Source organism: Oncorhynchus masou, chromosome 5 (genome assembly GCF_036934945.1).
Source record: "Oncorhynchus masou masou isolate Uvic2021 chromosome 5, UVic_Omas_1.1, whole genome shotgun sequence".
NCBI lineage: Eukaryota > Metazoa > Chordata > Actinopteri > Salmoniformes > Salmonidae > Oncorhynchus > Oncorhynchus masou.
The window spans coordinates 44503234-44521808 of record NC_088216.1 but is presented as its reverse complement, the minus strand read 5'-3'; the positions used below and the strand labels follow the sequence as shown (position 1 = coordinate 44521808).

The window sequence follows — 18575 nt, the reverse complement described above, 5'->3', positions numbered from 1 at the left end:
TTAAGAATGTGAAATGTCAGAATAATAGAGTGATTTATTTCAGCTTTTATTTCTTTCATCACATTCCCAGTGGGTCAGATGTTTACATACACTCAGTTAGTATTTGGTAGCATTGCCTTTACATTTTTTAATTTGGGTCAAATGTTTCAGGTAGCCTTCCACAAGCTTCCCACAATAAGGTGAATTTTGTCTCATTCCTCCTGACAGAGCTGGTGTAACTGAGTCAAGTTTGTAGGCCTCCTTGCTCGCACACACTTTTTCAGTTCTGCCCACAAATTTTCTATGGGATTGAGGTCAGGGCTTAGTGATGGCCACTCCAATACCTTGACTTTGTTGTACTTAAGGCATTTTGCCACAACTTTGGAAGTATGCTTGGGGTCATAGTCCATTTGGAAGACCTATTTGCGATCAAGCTTTAACTTCCTGACTGATGTGTTGAGACGTTGCTTCAATATATCCACATAATTTTGCCCCTCATGATGCCATCTATTTTAATGACAACAAAGTCAAGGTATTGGAGTGGCCATCACAAAGCTCTGACCTCAATCCTATAGAAACTTTGTGGGCAGAACTTAAATGTATTTGGCTCAGGTGTATGTAGACTATCGACTTCAACTGTACATACATACATGCATACTGTATGCGCTTACAGTAGTAAAGGCAACACAGTATACAGAAAATAAGGAACTTACTTTGATAGGAAAGCTGACATGTCCATGTTCAAGTTATTATTTGTAAGAAAAACAACAAGGAAGGCAAAGCGAGCACCAGCAAGAACATTTTCAATTCTTGCAAGACTGCACAAATATATGCATATTGATCTGGCAAACATGAGTGAAGTGCGGTGGGCTCTCCTCGAAGAGAGAAGTTTGTCCGGTTCAGTAAAGCCTCAAACATAAGTTGTCCGCAAAGCTGAATGTGAATTAATGAGGAGGCAGAACACACCTCAATTTAAACTGTTAGAAAATTCAACTTGTTAGAAAATAATTTGAAATTGACAAGTTGAAACAGCCTATAGATATTTGCACATGTAAACTGTCCTGTTGCGTAATAATCACATTTTGGAACAATGAGTGCATTGTGACATCACGCTGGGGCGGCCGTTAGAGATATTTGGAACTCACGTGAAAATGTGAAAGCCTTCTGAAGTTTCTGATTTCCAATTTGAAATTTCTGACTTAATTTTCCCCTTCAATGCTTTTCAGGCAGCGTTATTCTGTGGCTTTGTTAAATGCCTTCTCTCAACCAAGAATGTCGTAAACAAGAATGACTCCCCTTTGATCAGTCAACATAAACACAATGTTTATGTGAAGAGTTTAATTCCAAAACGCTATATATCCATTTTCAGTAATGTTGGTAAATTAGCTTTTATTTTTTAAATAAATGAGATTGGTGTGTTTATTCACTATCTAATCATGGCATGGGTTTGTTTAATGACAGATGTATTTGTTTAAAATCTATCACTTGATGGTTTCGTTTCAGAGAGACAAATAATCATGTTTTTTTGCTAAATGCTATATATCTGCCTCACTCTCATAGAAATAAGTAGTACTGCTAGGGTTTACACAGTCAAATGTAACAACTACATTTTAATAAAGAACTGTACAAGTGATACATTTGCTACATCAATATTAAAAATATATATTAATTAGTTCATTACTCCAGTCTGAGCTCAAAATGACTGCTATGGCATTTGTCCTTCTGCATCACAATTTAGTTGGCTAATTGGATCCTGAGCAGTCTTATAGTCCCCAGACACATGCAGTCTTCGTCTCCTACCCTGTATCTAAATCCAGTTAGCCGTCTGTGTCCCTCTAGCACATTCTTAACATACATTTTTTATATGCTCACAAATCAGTGAATATAGTTAAGCTAATTATAGTACACACACACACGCACGCACGCACACGCACGCGCACGCACACACACGCACACACACACACACACACACACACACACACACACACACACACACACACACACACACACACACAGATTCAATAGAAATCACTTGGGCTGGTTAGACTTCCCCATAAACCAGCTTTCCATGCATTTCCCTTTCATGTTCCCTTCAGGTGTGGACTGTGTGTGAGAGTTTGAAGTTAGGATCCACTGACGATGAACCTCCAGGCCTCCAGAAGCCAAGCTGGTCATCTTGTTCAATGTTCAAGGAAGTCTTCCTTTTGGGATGGAAGGTTGTAGGATAAGAAAGAGTGAGAGAGAGCCAGAGACATACTGGAGACTTGGAGTTTAGCTTTAAAAATAGTGAAATGCCTGACAGACAGGAGAGGTGAATAGGTTTTGACTTAAAAAAAAAAGATTGGTCACATTTCAAGTTTAAATTGCTCTGACGGTGGCCGACCCGTAAGCTTTAATCACGTGATACAACTGGGTTTCTCTTTTTTGAAGTTATAGCGTTATTCTCAAAGCACCTGAAATGAGAGAACTCAAATGTGCAAGTGCTTTTTTGAATTTTAAGTCTAAATTGGGTGAGTGTACACAAATATGTGAATTCACCCATAATTGCTGTCTAGGTGTCGTGTCGTTCACATTTTTCTAAATTTACAGCATTGGGTTGAAATTTGAAATACTTGCTACACCAGAGGTTAATGGTTATATGTAGGAGGAATGTATATGGTGGAGTCAATTAAGGGTGGATACAAGCCATGGGCTTTCGTGAAGTGAGGGAATAAGGCAATCACATGGTTGCGGTCACTGATACGGGTGGATAGCTGTGGATTATTGATGTAACAAGTGCGCTGAGAATCGGGAAGCAAGTTCAGGGAGAGTGATTAAATAAACGAAACATAATACAAAACAAGGAACACGAACAACGCACAGACATGAAACAGAAACAATGACGCCTGGGGAAGGAACCAAAGGGAGTGACATATATAGGGCAGGTAATCAAGGTGGTGCTGGAGTCCAGGTGTCATAATGCGCGTAACAATGGTGACAGGTGTAACGAGCAGCATGGTGACCTAGAGGCCGGAGAGGGAGCACACGTGACAGTATCCCCTCCCCGACGCACTGCTCCAGCCGCAGGACCCCGACCAAGATGATGATCCCGGGGATCAGGAGCAGACCGATCACCTCTGTTAAGGCGCCGGGAACCTGTCGCTCCAGCTGGAGCGTGAGAGCCTGATGAGCCGGCAGAGACCTGGGAGCCCGTCGAGGCAGGGGAACCCGTCGAACCCACCAAGGCTTGGGAATCCGATAAGATGGCTGAGGCCTCCCAGGTAGCTCTGGTTCTGACACCCAGACCCGACATCACCTCCAAAACATAAAACTCCCTGATGCTTCCCTTTGGGGAGGCGTCATTCTGTGATGAATGTGCTGAGATTCGGGAAGCAAGCTCAGGGAGTGAGTTATCCTCTGGCCAACATCCGGTGAATTTTTTTTTCTTTGTAATATTAAACACGGTGTGCGAAAGCACACCATGCAATTATCTGAGGACAGCACCCCGCGCACAAAAGCATACATACCTTTTCCAACCAAGCAGAGGCGTCACGAAAGTCAGAAATAGCGATAAAATAAATCACTTACCTTTGAAGATCTTCATCTGGTTGCAATCACAAGGGTTCCAGCTACATAACAAATGGTCCTTTTTCGATAAAGTCCTACTTTATATCCCAAAAAGTAAGTTTATTAGGCGCGCTTGACTCAGTAATCCACCTGTTTCCCTCGTTCAAAATGCATACAAATGAATCCCCGTAATTTACCAATAAACCTCGTCCAAACAAGTCAAACAACATTTCTAATCAATCATCAGGTACCCTAATATGTAAATAAATGATAACATTTAAGATGGAAAATAGTATATTCATTACCGGAGATAAATAACGAAGTGCGCACTCTCATCCAAGCGCGTGAAAACACTACAGCCAAAATGGGAGCCACTTACAAAAACGACACATTCTAGCTCATTTGTCAAAAAACAAGCCTGAAACTCTTTCTAAAGACTTGACATCTGGTGGAAGCCCTAGGAACTGCAATCTGGAAGGTATTCCTTTTATATTTCCATAGAGAGCAATTATAATCAGTGGTGAGCTCAAGAAATCCTCGGGTTTTCACTTACCATATCAGTTCTGTTATACTCACAAACGTTATTTTAACAGTTTTAGGAACTTTAGAGTGTTTTCTATCTAATACTACCAATTATATGCATATCCTAGCTTCTGGGCCTGAGTAAAAGGCAGTTTACTTTGGGAACCTCATTCATCCAAACTTACGAATACTGCCCACTACCCCGAAGAAGTTACTTAATCACGAAACTAAACATAATACTAAACAAGAAACATGAACAACGCACAGGCATGAAACAGAAACAATGATGTCTGGGGAAGGAACCAAAGGGAGTGACATATCTAGGGCAGTTAATCAAGGAGTTGATGGCGTCCAGGTGAGTGTCATAATGCGTTTAACGACGGTGACAGGTGTGCCGGAGAGAGACCACACATGACAAGTGAGGAATGAGAGCCGAGGTCCGGTCAGGTCACATGAAGGGAGAAGGAACAGTTATTACACACATCACTTAACTTCCTACCTAGCAACAAAGATGTAATGTTTAGAGAAAAGGAGGAGACTCCACCTAAAGTGGGGTGTAAATACTTGTGCTGGTGGGAACATGTCTGTCTTTTCAGCTGTCTGACCTGTTGAGTGAATAAACTTGGTTTGAGCTTTTCCTAGTTGTCCGTTAGGTTCTAAATAAACAGAGTAAAAACTAACAACAGCATGGACCTTTAAAGGTTACATAAACATTACCTTGAAATCGGATGGAAAATAAATAATAATTTACCTTGTGTGAATAATGAGAAACATTTTTTGCTGAGATGCTGACTTCCTTCCTCTTCCTCTCTATACAGTATATAAAGACATTTTACAACCAGACATGGATGGAGCGCTACGGAGAACCCATAGGATCAGACATGGTCACCATGCTATGGTCCATCACAGTCTCCATATTTGCCATAGGTGGCCTACTTGGAGCGCTCTGTGTCACGTTGCTCACGAAACTCATTGGAAGGTACGTTGGAACACCTGTGATAAGCATTAAAAGAAGAGGTTTGCTGACATAGATATCAATGCATACATATAAATGAACATTTAAGCATACATATTTCCGTGCACGGCTCCTTTGTTAAGAAGATGAACCTGTCAGCGATTAGGTAAATGGATAAGTGGAGTCAGGCGCAGGACACAGGTATGAGAAATAATCTGAATTTACTCAAAATGTAAGCAATATTCCAACAAGGAAAAATACAAAATATCCAGAGCACAAAGAACGAACCCACATGACAATGACTATCACTCACAAAACAGAAAGGGAAGCCAGAGGGTTAAATAAGGAACATTGATTATGGAATGGAAACCAGGTGTGTATAATGAAGACAAAACAAAACGAAAATGAAACATGGATCGGTGGTGACTAGAAAGCCGGTGACGTCGACCCCCGAACAAGGAGAGGGACCAACTTCGGCGGAAGTCGTGACAGAACCATTGCGCTGGTAAGGTAGCGCAGAGGCTTGCAGTGAATTAGGTCCATTTTTGATGATAAGTGCTTCTGGCATTGTCTGATGAAGGATTTTTGAGGTGGGAGTATATGACGGAATATTGACAAGTGAACTTCTGAATGTCTATTAGAGTTTCCCAGTGTGAGTAAAAGGCCTGAACATAGCTTTATCTATTATATTTATCTTATTTTTTGATGCGACAACACTCACCACACTATTGGCAATTGAAGCGAGGAGAGGAGTTGGCATATATGTTCAAACCGTCCACCCCTCCTTTGGGATTCTTCCCCCATCTCCTTCTCCTCATCAACTTTTGAAAGCGGCCACCTAGATAAACCCTTCCCCCATCTGTTCTTCAGTTTTCTTCCCTCCCTGTCGTTTTTCTCTCTCAGCATTTCAGTGAGCGAACCTTTAGTGGTCAGGACGCGTGTAGACAGACAGACGTCACGGTAGATGGAACATGGCAGGAAGAGCTGAGTGCTGACAGCCTAAGGATTCCAGCAGGCCTGTGCATGGGTGATTCCCTCTAATGGATGCTCCACAGGCCCCCCATGGAGCCAGACACCACTAAATCCACTCCAGGCACCTCTACATCTCTCACAAGGATACTTGCCAGCCAAACGGATTCCAATAGACATTTCTGTCCTTTGATGTCACCAGGGATCCTTCAGTTGGTGTAATTTCCCAATGAGTGTCCCAAATCAGTGCTTTATGGTCGCTATATAGTAATCAGATTTTGAAACATATCAAAGGAATTAAATGTTGATTTCAGCCCTTGAGAAGCCGCATAAAAATAAACACAATTTGAGTCCATATTCCCTCCTCCGGGGAGAGAAATGTGTAAAGTGAATTTAACATGAAGCCTCCATTAACTGAGTACAGCTTCATGCCTCAGTTCCCCATTCCCTCTCTCTTCTCATCGGAGATACTGGTGGGTGTGAGGCTAAACATGACTTAAAGGCCTGCAGACACAAATAGTACATGACGCAGGGGCAAATGTGTGACCCACCTTTCAGCTCCAGCACTTGAAACTCCTTGGAATTATTAAGCAGTAAAATTATTCAACTGTATTCAAGTACTGTTTAGTGCTTACATGTATCAAAAATAATTGTGGGGATTTATCGAGATATTCATTGTTGATATTCAATACCCTGGGTCGGGAATTTGTCACAGAATTTCTTTTATGACATAGAAACTGTGGGTGGAGACGTATAATCTGATTTCTCATTTATTTCATCCTCAATTTGTGAAACATTCCAGAATTGCTTAATTTTAGCAGCGTGAATTAGGGTTTCTGAATTTGAATGACCTGTAGCCTATTTATTTCTGTGCTCCAGTCTAAGTCATTAACAGAAACGGTATTTGCGTCAGTCAATTACCTATAGCCTACTCCAAATGACATAATGCACCTACATAGATACTAAAGGTTTCAACCCTTGATCACAGACAAGTTTTCACTGAACTTTATTAACTCGGTCCATGCGGCTCACTCCCATTGTAGCAATGCAGCTGCTTAGCAATTCACTGCGGCCAATAATCATTCTGAGAGTTTGATGCCCCCTGTTGCAGCTCTTGACATTGGTGGAAAGTGATAACATAGACTCTAGAGGCGCGTTGATAGCGGCAAGATATCGTTCAATTTTTGCCCTCCCTGATTTGTGGCCCAAGTGATTAAGGTTAAGACTCTACGGTTAAGACTGCATGTGGTAATAGAAGCTGTAGATAATAGTCCCTTTGTGGCTTCTTTATACCTCTCACTCATCACTGAAATATTACTTAGAGACCATTAGGGGATGAACGTAAAAGATGTGACTGTTTATGATGTAAGCAATAGTCTTAACCTTACCATACATCATCCTTAATAGCCTTAGGATGAGATTCATAAATACATTCATTTATCATATGACTAATACAACCTGACTTGACTACTTTCTGCATGGCCTAAAATTAGTCGATGAATGAGACAGCGACATAATATATGATCAGGAATACAAAATGGTTGCTTGAAGATGGAATTGTAAACGAGGAAATGAAGTGTGACGACCAATGTGAAACAACAGCGTGGCAAAATTTGGCACATGGCATTTTACGTTATTTTCTGGTTGTATACTGGTTTTCTGGCATGTAAAGCAGCGGTTTTATGGGCTTCTGACCAATTTGTATAGTTTTTTACATAATGTTTCCACCATCGTTTCCTTTGAACAAAAAGAGCTTCTGGACATCAAAACAGCGATCACCTACCTCGATTTGGATGAAGAATACTGGGTTTCTGAACATACTGCTCACCCGGGACCAGGCCCTAAGCCCCGACACTCGGAAGAGGAAAAGACGGTGCTATAGAGGCCGACTTGGGGGGCACCTTGATGAAACTATGGCAACCAGTGAATAAACCGCCTCTACCCTCTCTTCAGTTGTGGAATCACTGGAGAACAAACCTGATTAGCTCCATTCGAGACTATCCTACCAATGGCACCTGAATAACTGTAATATACAATGCTTCACAGAGTCTTGGCTGAATAAGGACATGGTGAAATAGAAATTGAGCGTTTTTTTCCCCTGTGCATCGGAATGACAGAATGGCAGCGTCTCGTAGACCCAAGGGCAGGGGTGTGTCTGTTTGTTAAAAACAACTGGTGCACAATCTATATTAAATTAGTTTACCCAAAATCCAGAAACCCCCAAGTGATTCCATACATTGAAACTAGTTTAGTGGAGGTTGCTCTCTCTCTCCCTGATGTGCAGTACTGAAACAGCTGCAAAAATGGGTAATGTGACTCGTGACGTTGCTGGATGCAGGCCTCTGCTTTGTTGCCAGTGAATTCATGATTTAGAAATCTTGGATGTGTGGATAAATGTGTTTTATTGAAGTGTATGGCCAAATGAGCTATTTCTGTCAAGTTCAATCAGTTTTGAATCAGGAAATGTGGGAACATTTGATTATTTTATCATTATTTTATGTAGCCAACTGCCACAGCAGCGAAGATGGGTAACAACTGCGCATGTGTACTCTCAGGGAATCCCTGCTACTTCAAAACTGCAAGTTATGCCCTTATTCACAGATGCATGTTTTTTTGGCAGAGAAGTGAAGACAGCATTCCATAATAATTATACAAAGTAAACAGGAACCTGCTAATATGTCTGACAATTAAATAATCGCGAGGGATGAAAAATAACTATCGGAGGGGGCGCCGATGGAGTTGTCGAACCATATTTATTTAAGCCTGAGTATTTGGACAAAGAATTGAGGCAAATTGACCTTCAGATGGCCGCTGCCCTCTAGCCACCAGTAGCCGCAGCAGTAGCTAGACCACAGCCCCAGCCCACCCCTGGATCAACACAGACTGGTGGTGCAGTTGTGGCAATTGCGTTCTTATTCCGCGATTGGGGAATGTTTGTGCTGCAGAGAATTTGAATGTGTGACTACAATTCTTTCAGAAATACGTAATGATGATGAGGAGCAGTTAGTTTACTTTTGCAACAAACCCATTAGTGGGTTTATGTTTTCACATTAGCCCATAACACTATTTAGCCTACAGTATGTTTGTTTATTTATCACGTTTTGGGGATTCTGCAATGTAAATTGACACAATGTCTATTGTCTCTTAACTGTCATAAATACTTGGAGCACATATGCTAACCTGTAGAGCTCCTAGGCCTATATGTCTACATGATATGGTGCAATGGTAATAACACAATAAGAACACCTTGAACGTCAAGAATCAGGCTACCTACCTCTGCACGCTTGCTTTGTCAATTTCTCTTCTCAAATATGTCTTTGTATTGTGTGGCACTGCGCCAGTTCCAGTCCATGGAAATACAGTAGCAACAGCTGTATCTTTCGGTTGTCTGTCCCCATCGTTTCAGATCGCATATCTCGTTCATATGCGTGGTCGCTGAAGTGCTTGCTACACACATGCAGCGAAGCTAGGATGGCTGCAGGAGTATACCAGTAAGATATGAGTTGAAGTTAGAAAATAAGTAGGGTATCATCTACCCTCTAAAAATCCTTTCAATTAACCCAAACATACTATACTAGGATTTTTTGTTCTTCTATTAAGCAAAATGCAGATTAATCTACACAAGCTCTTACTCAAGGGCAGATTGCAACATAATGTTTTTTTGGGCTGAAAAGTAATTTTCTTTCTCTGAGGTCTGGACCAATTCCACTCCTCGAGATCTAATTTCGGTGAAAGTATGATGAGTTCGCAAGGTTGGGGATTGTTGTGCTCAGTGTCATTTAGTCAGTGCCTGGACTACAGTGTCAATGCCCCTGCTACCCTCTTTTACCTCATTCCAAAGAATCCATTTACTTAACTGTCCTTGACTTGAGGTTCATAGATGTTGAATTGAATGCATTAAAACTGTGGGATTACACCTTTTTGAGAATGTCCAACTGCAATTACATCCTTTTGAGAGCAAAAGAAAGAAAGGTTGAGATTGGGAACCTATCCAGATGAGATTTAGTATGCCTCGTACCGAAGGGTGGATGAGAGCCTTGTGGAAAATCCTTTTCTGTAATACAAGTCGTGACCGTAGTCATGGAGAGATGTTTATTTATTTTGTATTTTCTTTGTGTGTGTGTGTGTGTGTGTGTGTGGGTGGACATGGACATTTCTAAGTGACCCCAAACGTTTGAACTGTCTCATCTGGATAGGTTCCCAACTCAACCTTACTGTGTGTGTACACACACACACACACACACACAAAAAGGTTGAGATTGGGAACCTATCCAGATGAGACCGTTCAAACGTTTGGGGTCACTTGGAAATGTCCATGTTTTTGAAAGAAAAGCAAAACATGTTGTCCTTTAAAATGACATCAAATTGATCAGAAATACAGTGTAGCCATTGTTAATGTTGTAAATGACTATTGTAGCTGGAAACTGTTGAATGTTTTACATTTAAAAAAATTGAATATCTACATAGGCGCACAGAGGCCCATTATCATCAACCGTCACTCCTGTGTTCCAATGGCATGTTGTGTTAGCTAATCCAAGTTTGTAATTTTAAAAGGCTAATTGATCATTAGAAAACCATTTTGTAATTATGTTAGCACAAAAAAAGCTGAAAACTGTTGTTCTGATTGAAGAAGCAATAAAACTGGCCTTCTTTAGACTAGTTGAGCATCAGCATTTGTCGGTTCGATTACAGGCTCAAAATGGCCAGAAACAAAGAACTTTCTTCTGAAACTTGTCAGTCTATTATTTTTTCTGAGGAAATGAAGGCTATTCCATGCAAGAAATTGCCTAGAAACTGAAGATCTCGTACACCGCTGTGTACTACTCCCTTCACAGAACAGCGCAAACAGGATCTAACCAGAATAGAACGAGGATTGGGATGCCCCAGTGCACAGTTGGGCAAGAGGACAAGTACACTAGAGTGTCTAGTTTGAGAAACAGATGCCTCACAAATCCTCAACTGGCAGCTTAATTAAATAGTAAAACACCAGTCTCAACGTTAACAGTGAAGAGGCGACTCCAGGATGCTGGCCTTCTAGGCAGAGTTCCTCTGTCCAGTGCCTGTGTTCTTTTTGCCCATCTTAATCTTAATTCTTTTTATTAGCCAGTCTGAGATATGGTTTTTTCTTTGCAACTCTGCCTAGAAGGCCAGCATCCCAGAGTCACCTCTTCACTGTTGACGTTGAAACTGGTGTTATTATTTAATGAAGTGGCCAGTTGAGGACTTGTGAGGCGTCTCTTTCTCAAACTAGACACTAGAATGCAGCAGACAGTTGAATTTGGGCATGCATTTCACCCAGACGTGAAAATTCTGCCCCCTGTCACCAAGAAGTTAACTGACTTGCCTAGTTAAATAAATGTCATAGTTTTGAAGTCTTCACTATTATTCTAAAATGTATAAAATAGTAGAAATAAAGAAAAAACCTGGAATGAGTAGGTGTGTCCAAGCTTTTGACTAGTATTGTAAGTAGCCTAGTGGTTAGAGCGTTGTGCCAGTAACCGAAAGGTTGCGAAATCAAATCCCCGAGCTGACAAGGTAAAAATCTGTTCTTCTGTCCCTGAACAAGGCAGTTAACCCACTTTTCCTAGGCCAACATTGTGAATTAGAATTTGTTCTGACTTGCCTATTTAAATAAAAAATACATGTATACATACACTATATGACCAAAAGTATTTGGACACCTGCTCATCAAACATATAATTTCAAAATCATGGGCATTAATATAGAGTTGGTTCCCCCTTTGCTGCTATAACAGCCTCCACTCTTCTATGAAGGCTTTCCACTAGACGTTGGAACATTGCTGAGGAGACTTGCTTCCATTCAGCCACAAGAGCATTAGTGAGGTCGGGCACTGATTTTGGGCGATTAAGCCTGGCTCTCAGTCCTTCTCCACCAAAATGTACAGTTGTCACTATGCATTTGGGCAGAAAGTGTTCTCCTGCCTCAGACGAATCTGGCTTTGGCGGTCGAACTGCCAGATGGTGAAGCGTGATTCATCACTCACTGCTCCAGGGCAAGGGTTGTGGCTTAAATAGCCAAATACGCTAATTTGAAGGGGTGTCCACGTACTTTTGTGTATATATAGTGTACCTGCTTACACTTGTCACTGCCAGCAATAAAGTTATTGCATATTGTTTTCCTACCTATAGTATCCAGCTTTTCCTGGTGGATAATATCAGATAGGCAGCAACATGGTTTAATCTGCTTTGTCATTGTTTTGTGCAGCCACATCTTTAACCTCCTGAGGGCACTAAAGCTCCTTTCTGCTTCAGAGGACAGGTATGATAAGGAGCAACCTGACCAGAGCTTCAATATCTGTGAATTAGCCACAAACATCTTCTGGCAGTCCTCTTAGAATTTGTGCTGCATGTGCACTAGAACTGAGTGAGCAGTTGAGTAAAAACATTGACAGTTGCACTAACTTCTGACTCTATTGTAGATATACACCCAGTCTGTTCAGTGTCCCACTTTAAAACATACTGTAGTATTCACTGTAGTGTTTTTGCTGACTAATGTCTACAAAAGCACTACAGTGAATAAATACTGTAGTATGTACTGTATTATAGTGTAGTATTTGCAGTTAATTGTGGTATAAATACTGTAGTAAAAGAAAAGTAGTGTACATATACTAAACTCAGCAAAAAAAGAAACATCCTCTCACTGTCAACTGTGTTTATATTCAGCAAACTTAACATGTGTAAATATTTGTATGCAAATAGCAAGATTCAACAACTGAGACCTAAACTGAACAAGTTCCACAGACATGTGACTAACAGAAATGGAATAATGTGTCCCTGAACAAAGGGGGGATCAAAATCAAAAGTAACAGTCAGTATCTGGTGTGGCCACCAGCTGCATTAAGTACTGCAGTGAATCAAACCCACAACCCTGACATTGCAAGAATCATGTTCTAACAGCTGAGCCACACTGGAGTTGCTTACCAAGAAGTCAGTAAATGTTCCTGAGTTGCCGAGTTACAGTTTTTATTAAAATCTACTTACATTTTTTTAGTCAAGACTTTAATATTGTCTAGCGATGATCGACAAACAATTTGACAGAGCTTGAAGAGTTTTGAAAAGAATGATGGGCCAATGTTGCACAATCCAGGTGTGGGAAGCTCTTAGAGACTTATCCATAGAGACGCACAGATGTAATCACTGCCAAAGATGATTGTAACATGTATTGACTGAGGGGGTTAAATACTTATCTAATCAAAATATATTTGTTCTTATATTTTTCATATATCTTTTGCAAATGTTTTTCTGGCACATTGACAGAGTATTTTGTGTTGACAAAAAAGGACAATAAAATCAATTTTAATTCTACTTTGTAACACAACAGCATTTGAAAAGGTCAAGGCGTGTGAATACTTTCTGAAGGCACTGTATGTATAGCTACTGTAGCTAGCTTACTACATAGCACCAGTCTATTTGGATTTTAAAAGTGTAGGTAGCTAGCTAGCTATGTAGCCCTTCATTAATTTACTTACAGTTCTCTGCACTCCCACTAAAAATATCATCATGCACTTTACTTCTCTTTGGTGTTGGCACCTCCATTAAGGGCACTAGCTACTTCTTCACTAGGGTGAACACTGACTGAGTGCTGCTCATTTGAAACTGCAGATCCAGATACTGTGCTAGCTTTGGTGCTACCTTAGCTAGCTAGCTAACTTTAGCCTTGCTAAAATTGCCAACCTTGCATTGCATCAGTCGGTATAAAACTATTTACACACAATATTACTTCATCACCAATATTTCACTAGTTACACAACAACATAGGAGTACATTTATAATATGTTCATAAACTTTTACTTGTTTTAAACTTTCAAAACATTATTACACTGAGAAAATAAAACATTAAGAACACCTGCTCTTTCCATGATAAACTGACCAGGTGAATCCAGGTGAAAGCTATAATCCGTAATTGATGTCACTTGTTAAATTCACTTCAATCAGTGTAGATGGGGAGAAGACAGGTTAAATAATGATTTTTAAGCATTGATAAAATTGAGACATTGATAGTGTGTGTGTGTGTGTGTGTGCCATTCAGAGAGTGAATGGGCAAGACAAAATATTTAAATTGTTATGGCTGTAGGGGCAGTATTGAGTAGCTTGGATGAAAGGTGCCCAGAGGTGCACAGAGTAAACAGCCTGCTCCTCAGTCCCAGTTGCTAATATATGCATATTATTATTCGTATTGGATAGAAAACACTCTGAAGTTTCTGAAACTGTTTGAATGATGTCTGTGAGGATAACAGAACTCACATGGCAGGCTTAAACCTGAGAAGAAATCCAAACAGGAAGTGGGAAATCTGAGGTTGGTTGATTTTCAACCCATCCCCTATTGAATACACAGTGGGATATTGGTTATGTTGCACTTCCTAAGGCTTCCACTAGATGTCAACCGTCTTTGGAAACTTGTTTGAGGATTCTACTGTGAAGTGGGGGCTCATAATGGCTGTTTGAGCCAGGTGTCTGGCAGATTGCCACAGGCTCTGAGGCGCGGTCACGAGAGAGTTAGCTCTCGTTCCATTGTTTTTCTACAGACATAGGAATTCTCCGGTTGGAATATTATTGAAGTTTTATGTTAAAAACATCCTAAAGATTGGTTCCATACATCGTTTGACATGATTCTACGGACAGTAACGGAACTTTTTGACATTTTGTCTGCAACTAGGGAACGCTCTTCATGACTTTGGATTTGTTTACCAAAAGTGCTGAAAGTAGCTCTTTGGACATAAATGATGGACATTATCAAACTAAATCAAACATTTAATGTGGAACTGGGATTCCTGGGAGTGCATTCTGATGAAGATCAAAGGTTTGTGAATATTTATAATGCTATTTGTGACTAATGTTGACTACCCAATATGATGGATATCTTTTTGGCTGCTTTGTTGTCTGATAGCTGTACTCAGATTATTGCATGGTTTTCTTTTTCCGTAAAGCTTTTTTGACATCTGACACAGCGGTTGCATTAAGGAGAAGTGTATCTATATTTCCATGTCGAACAATTGTATTTTCATCGACATTTTATTATGAGTATTTCTGCAAAATGATGTGGCTCTCTGCAATATCACCAGATGTTTTTGGAACCAGTGAACATAACGCGCCAATGTAAATTGAGATTTTTTGATATAAATATGCACTTTATCGAACAAAACATATATGTATTGTGTAACATGAAGTCCTATGAGTGTCATCTGATGAAGATCATCAAAGGTTAGTGATTAATTTTAGCTCTATTTGTGCTTTTTCTGACTCCTCTCTTTGGCTGGAAAAATGACTGAATTTTTCTGTGACATGGCGGTGACCTAACATAATCGTTTGTGGTGCTTTCACTGTAAACGCCTATTTGAAATCTGACACTTTGGTGGTATTAACAACAATATTACCTTTAAAATGGTATAAGATACATGTATGTTTGAGGAATTTTAATTATGAGATTTCTGTTTGAATTTGGCGCTCTGCACTTTCACTGGCTGTTGTCATATCAATCCCGTTAACCGGATTGCAGCCCTAAGATGTTTTAAGTGCTTTTGAACGGGGTATGGTAGTAGATGCCAGGCGCACCGGTTTGAGTGTGTCATGAACTGCAACGCTACTGGGTTTTTCATGCTTAACAGTTTCCCGTTTGTATCAAGAATGGTCCACCACCCAAAGGACATCCAGCCATCTTGAAAAAACAATGGGAAGCGTTGGAGTCAACATGGGCCAGCATCCCTTTTGAACACTTTTGACATCTCGTAGAGTCCGTGCCCTGACGAATTGAGTCTGTTCTGAGGGCAAAAAGGGGGGGGGCAACTCAATATTAGGAAGGTGTTCCTAATGTTTGGTATACTCAGTGTACATTGGAGCGCTGGTGAATATAAGGGAAAGGGGGATACCTAGTCAGTTGTCCAACTGAATCTGTATTCAACTGAAATGAGTCTTCCACATTTATCCCAAGCCCTCTGAATCAGAGGTGCAGGGGGCTGCCATAATCGACATCCACAGTGCCCAGGAGCAGGGGGTTAACTGCCTTGCTCAAGGGCAGAATGACAGATTTTTACATTGTCAGCTTGTGGACTCAATCCAACAACCTTCCAGTTACTGGCCCAAAACACTAAGCACTAGGCTACCTAGCTACCTCTCCTCAGCAAACACTACAAAGAGAAAGAGAGTGCGTATAGTGCAAGCTGTTGAACTGAAGAAATATATCACAGACCAATAAAATTGGAAAGAGAGGAGAAATTACGCATTGCTCCATTCTCCTTACAAGCCGTGCTCAACTCCTTTTCTCTTTACCAGGAACGGGCAGCTGCCTCTGGGGACCAGGAGCAACCAACAGTGTATTTGTGATTGGGGGATCACTGTGTTGCAAAACCACATAAAGCCAATAGCTGCTTGGCGCTTTTACAGTGGGAATTTGTCTTCACAATCAATCATACTCATCATGGTATATTGGGGGGGGATCATGATGCACCCCCCAAGTTACATGCCTAAATATGATAAAGTAGTCAATTCATTAAAGCTACAATCTGGATTCGTTTCTAAGCAGTTTTCAATCAATGTCCAAGGACATCAAGCTCAGTGAGCTGTAAGGTTTGAAGCTAGTGTACAGGCTAGGCTGTCTCACTAATTGACTTATGGAAAGAAGATTTATTCATTAGTTCACCCAGTCCTTTTATCCTCTATCATAAGAAATACTGTTTCAATATTGCAAAAGTGCTCTGTAGAAAATTCTACCTGTGGCTATTCTGAACTCCTCCCTTCTTCCTGTTCTCTATCTTTCCCCCTCTGTCTCTCTCTATGTTTAGGAAGGGCTCCTTGCTCTTGAATAACGGCTTTGCAGTGATAGCTGCTCTTTTGTTAGCCCTGGGGGAGAAGGCTCGATCTTTCGAGATGCTCATCATCGGTCGTTTCGTCATGGGGGTGGACTCTGGTGAGTGCTCTTTCTGCTAGGCTGGAGAAATCTGACCATTATCCCCCAACTATCTAAAAATAGTCTCAACCAGGAGATTCTCAAGACTCTTAGATGACTCACCAACGACAGACTATTACACAATTACAGTAAGTATAAAGACCAAGCTGAGTGATTACATCAGTGCCAATAGCCCAATACAATTGTTTCATTAGGCTGTGTTCTCATCCATATACACACATTACCCCATATTGACAAAAGTGAAAACATGTTTTAAGACATTTTTGCAAATGTATTGAAATACAGAAATATATAATTAACGTAATTATTCATAAGTATGAGATATTTCTGTATTTCATTTCAATGTGTTATTATATAAAAAGAAAATCAGTTTGAATTCAGGCTGTAACACAACATATTTTATTAGAACACTGTATTCCTCTCATGGGCATTGTGAAACCACACATAATCTTTGATCTACACTTGATTTCAAATAATTTTTACTTTGAGTTTCGATTGAAATTCATGTGAAGGAGGTTTTGAATATACAGCATGGCTAAATGACTAGGGCAGTTTTGTATTTGTACTATTCAGGCGTGTTTACACTGTGAGGTTTTCAACCCACAACAATTGATCACTTTTAAAGAGTAAATCCTATGCAGTCCATATTGAACATAATATCCATCGATGTTGTACTTGTTGGCTTGTGTTTCCAGGTATTGCTCTCAGCGCCCTGCCCATGTATCTGGGTGAGATATCCCCCAGACACATGAGAGGCTCCATTGGCCAATTCAACTCCATCCTCATCTGTCTGGGGGTGTTCACTGGACAAGTCCTGGGACTTCCTGAACTTCTGGGCCAGGTTAGTACTGTTGGTGACGGATTCCACGATACAGTGCTCATATTAGGACATTAATTGTGATTCTGTCCTGATGTGGATACCATACTGAAGAGTTTAGTGAGTGTCAAATCCAAACTTGAGATATGAGAGCAAAACTTGAACTGTCATGGCAAATCTCATGTTTTATCTCTACATCATGCATGCTTTAGTATTTCAAGTCAGGATGTGGGTGTCAAATTAGTAAGCCTCCCCAACCACATTTACCCTACCGTGGCCAGTGACACTCCAGCCCAGCAGACCTGGGTGAAATACGTACGTGAAATAGTTCTACTTTCAAATACTTGAGAGATTCACTTGATTTAGCTTGCCCGGTACAGTGAAATCAATGGCATAGACACAAATGTTCAGCCTGCATCTCGGTCAAGCTTAATAAAGGACACCTCATTATTTGTGAGTATTTGACATCATGTGTTATACCCTGGTCGGCTGTCCGATCATGTACTTCATCATATTTCCAATCCACGTTCTGAAGATAGGTGTAAAATGTCCCACTCAACAATTCTCAATCAACCCTTATTCACTAATGTGATTCTTTCTTTCGCTGCATTTAAAATGAAATATGGTTAGCTTTGCCCCAAGGAAAATTAATCTGCCAAATTCTGCCGGGTTATCTGTAGGATTGCACAATAGAGTGTCTTACAACCCAAAATAGTGTATTGATAATGGCCATGGCTAATGACAGCTTGCACCTCTCAGTTGCACAAGCCTTTCCCTTGTGTGGCTTTCTATCTGGCTATTGGCTTGTGATTATTTCTGTCATTCTATCTAGCTAATTTCTCTTGCGTGGTATAAATACAGTAA

The 18575-nt window shown here is 40.6% G+C and overlaps 1 protein-coding gene across 3 annotated transcripts in view; it reads left to right on the top strand.

Annotated features, from left to right (window-relative positions):
* slc2a9l2 (solute carrier family 2 member 9, like 2) overlaps positions 1-18575 on the top strand; it is a 227922-nt gene that overhangs the window by 42084 nt on the left and 167263 nt on the right. For all 3 annotated transcript variants that reach the window (XM_064965635.1, XM_064965636.1, XM_064965634.1), the window contains exons 4-6: positions 4866-5026; positions 16770-16894; positions 17590-17735. In XM_064965635.1, the coding sequence (XP_064821707.1) occupies positions 4866-5026; positions 16770-16894; positions 17590-17735 (432 nt within the window). The remainder of the gene's footprint in view (positions 1-4865; positions 5027-16769; positions 16895-17589; positions 17736-18575) is intronic.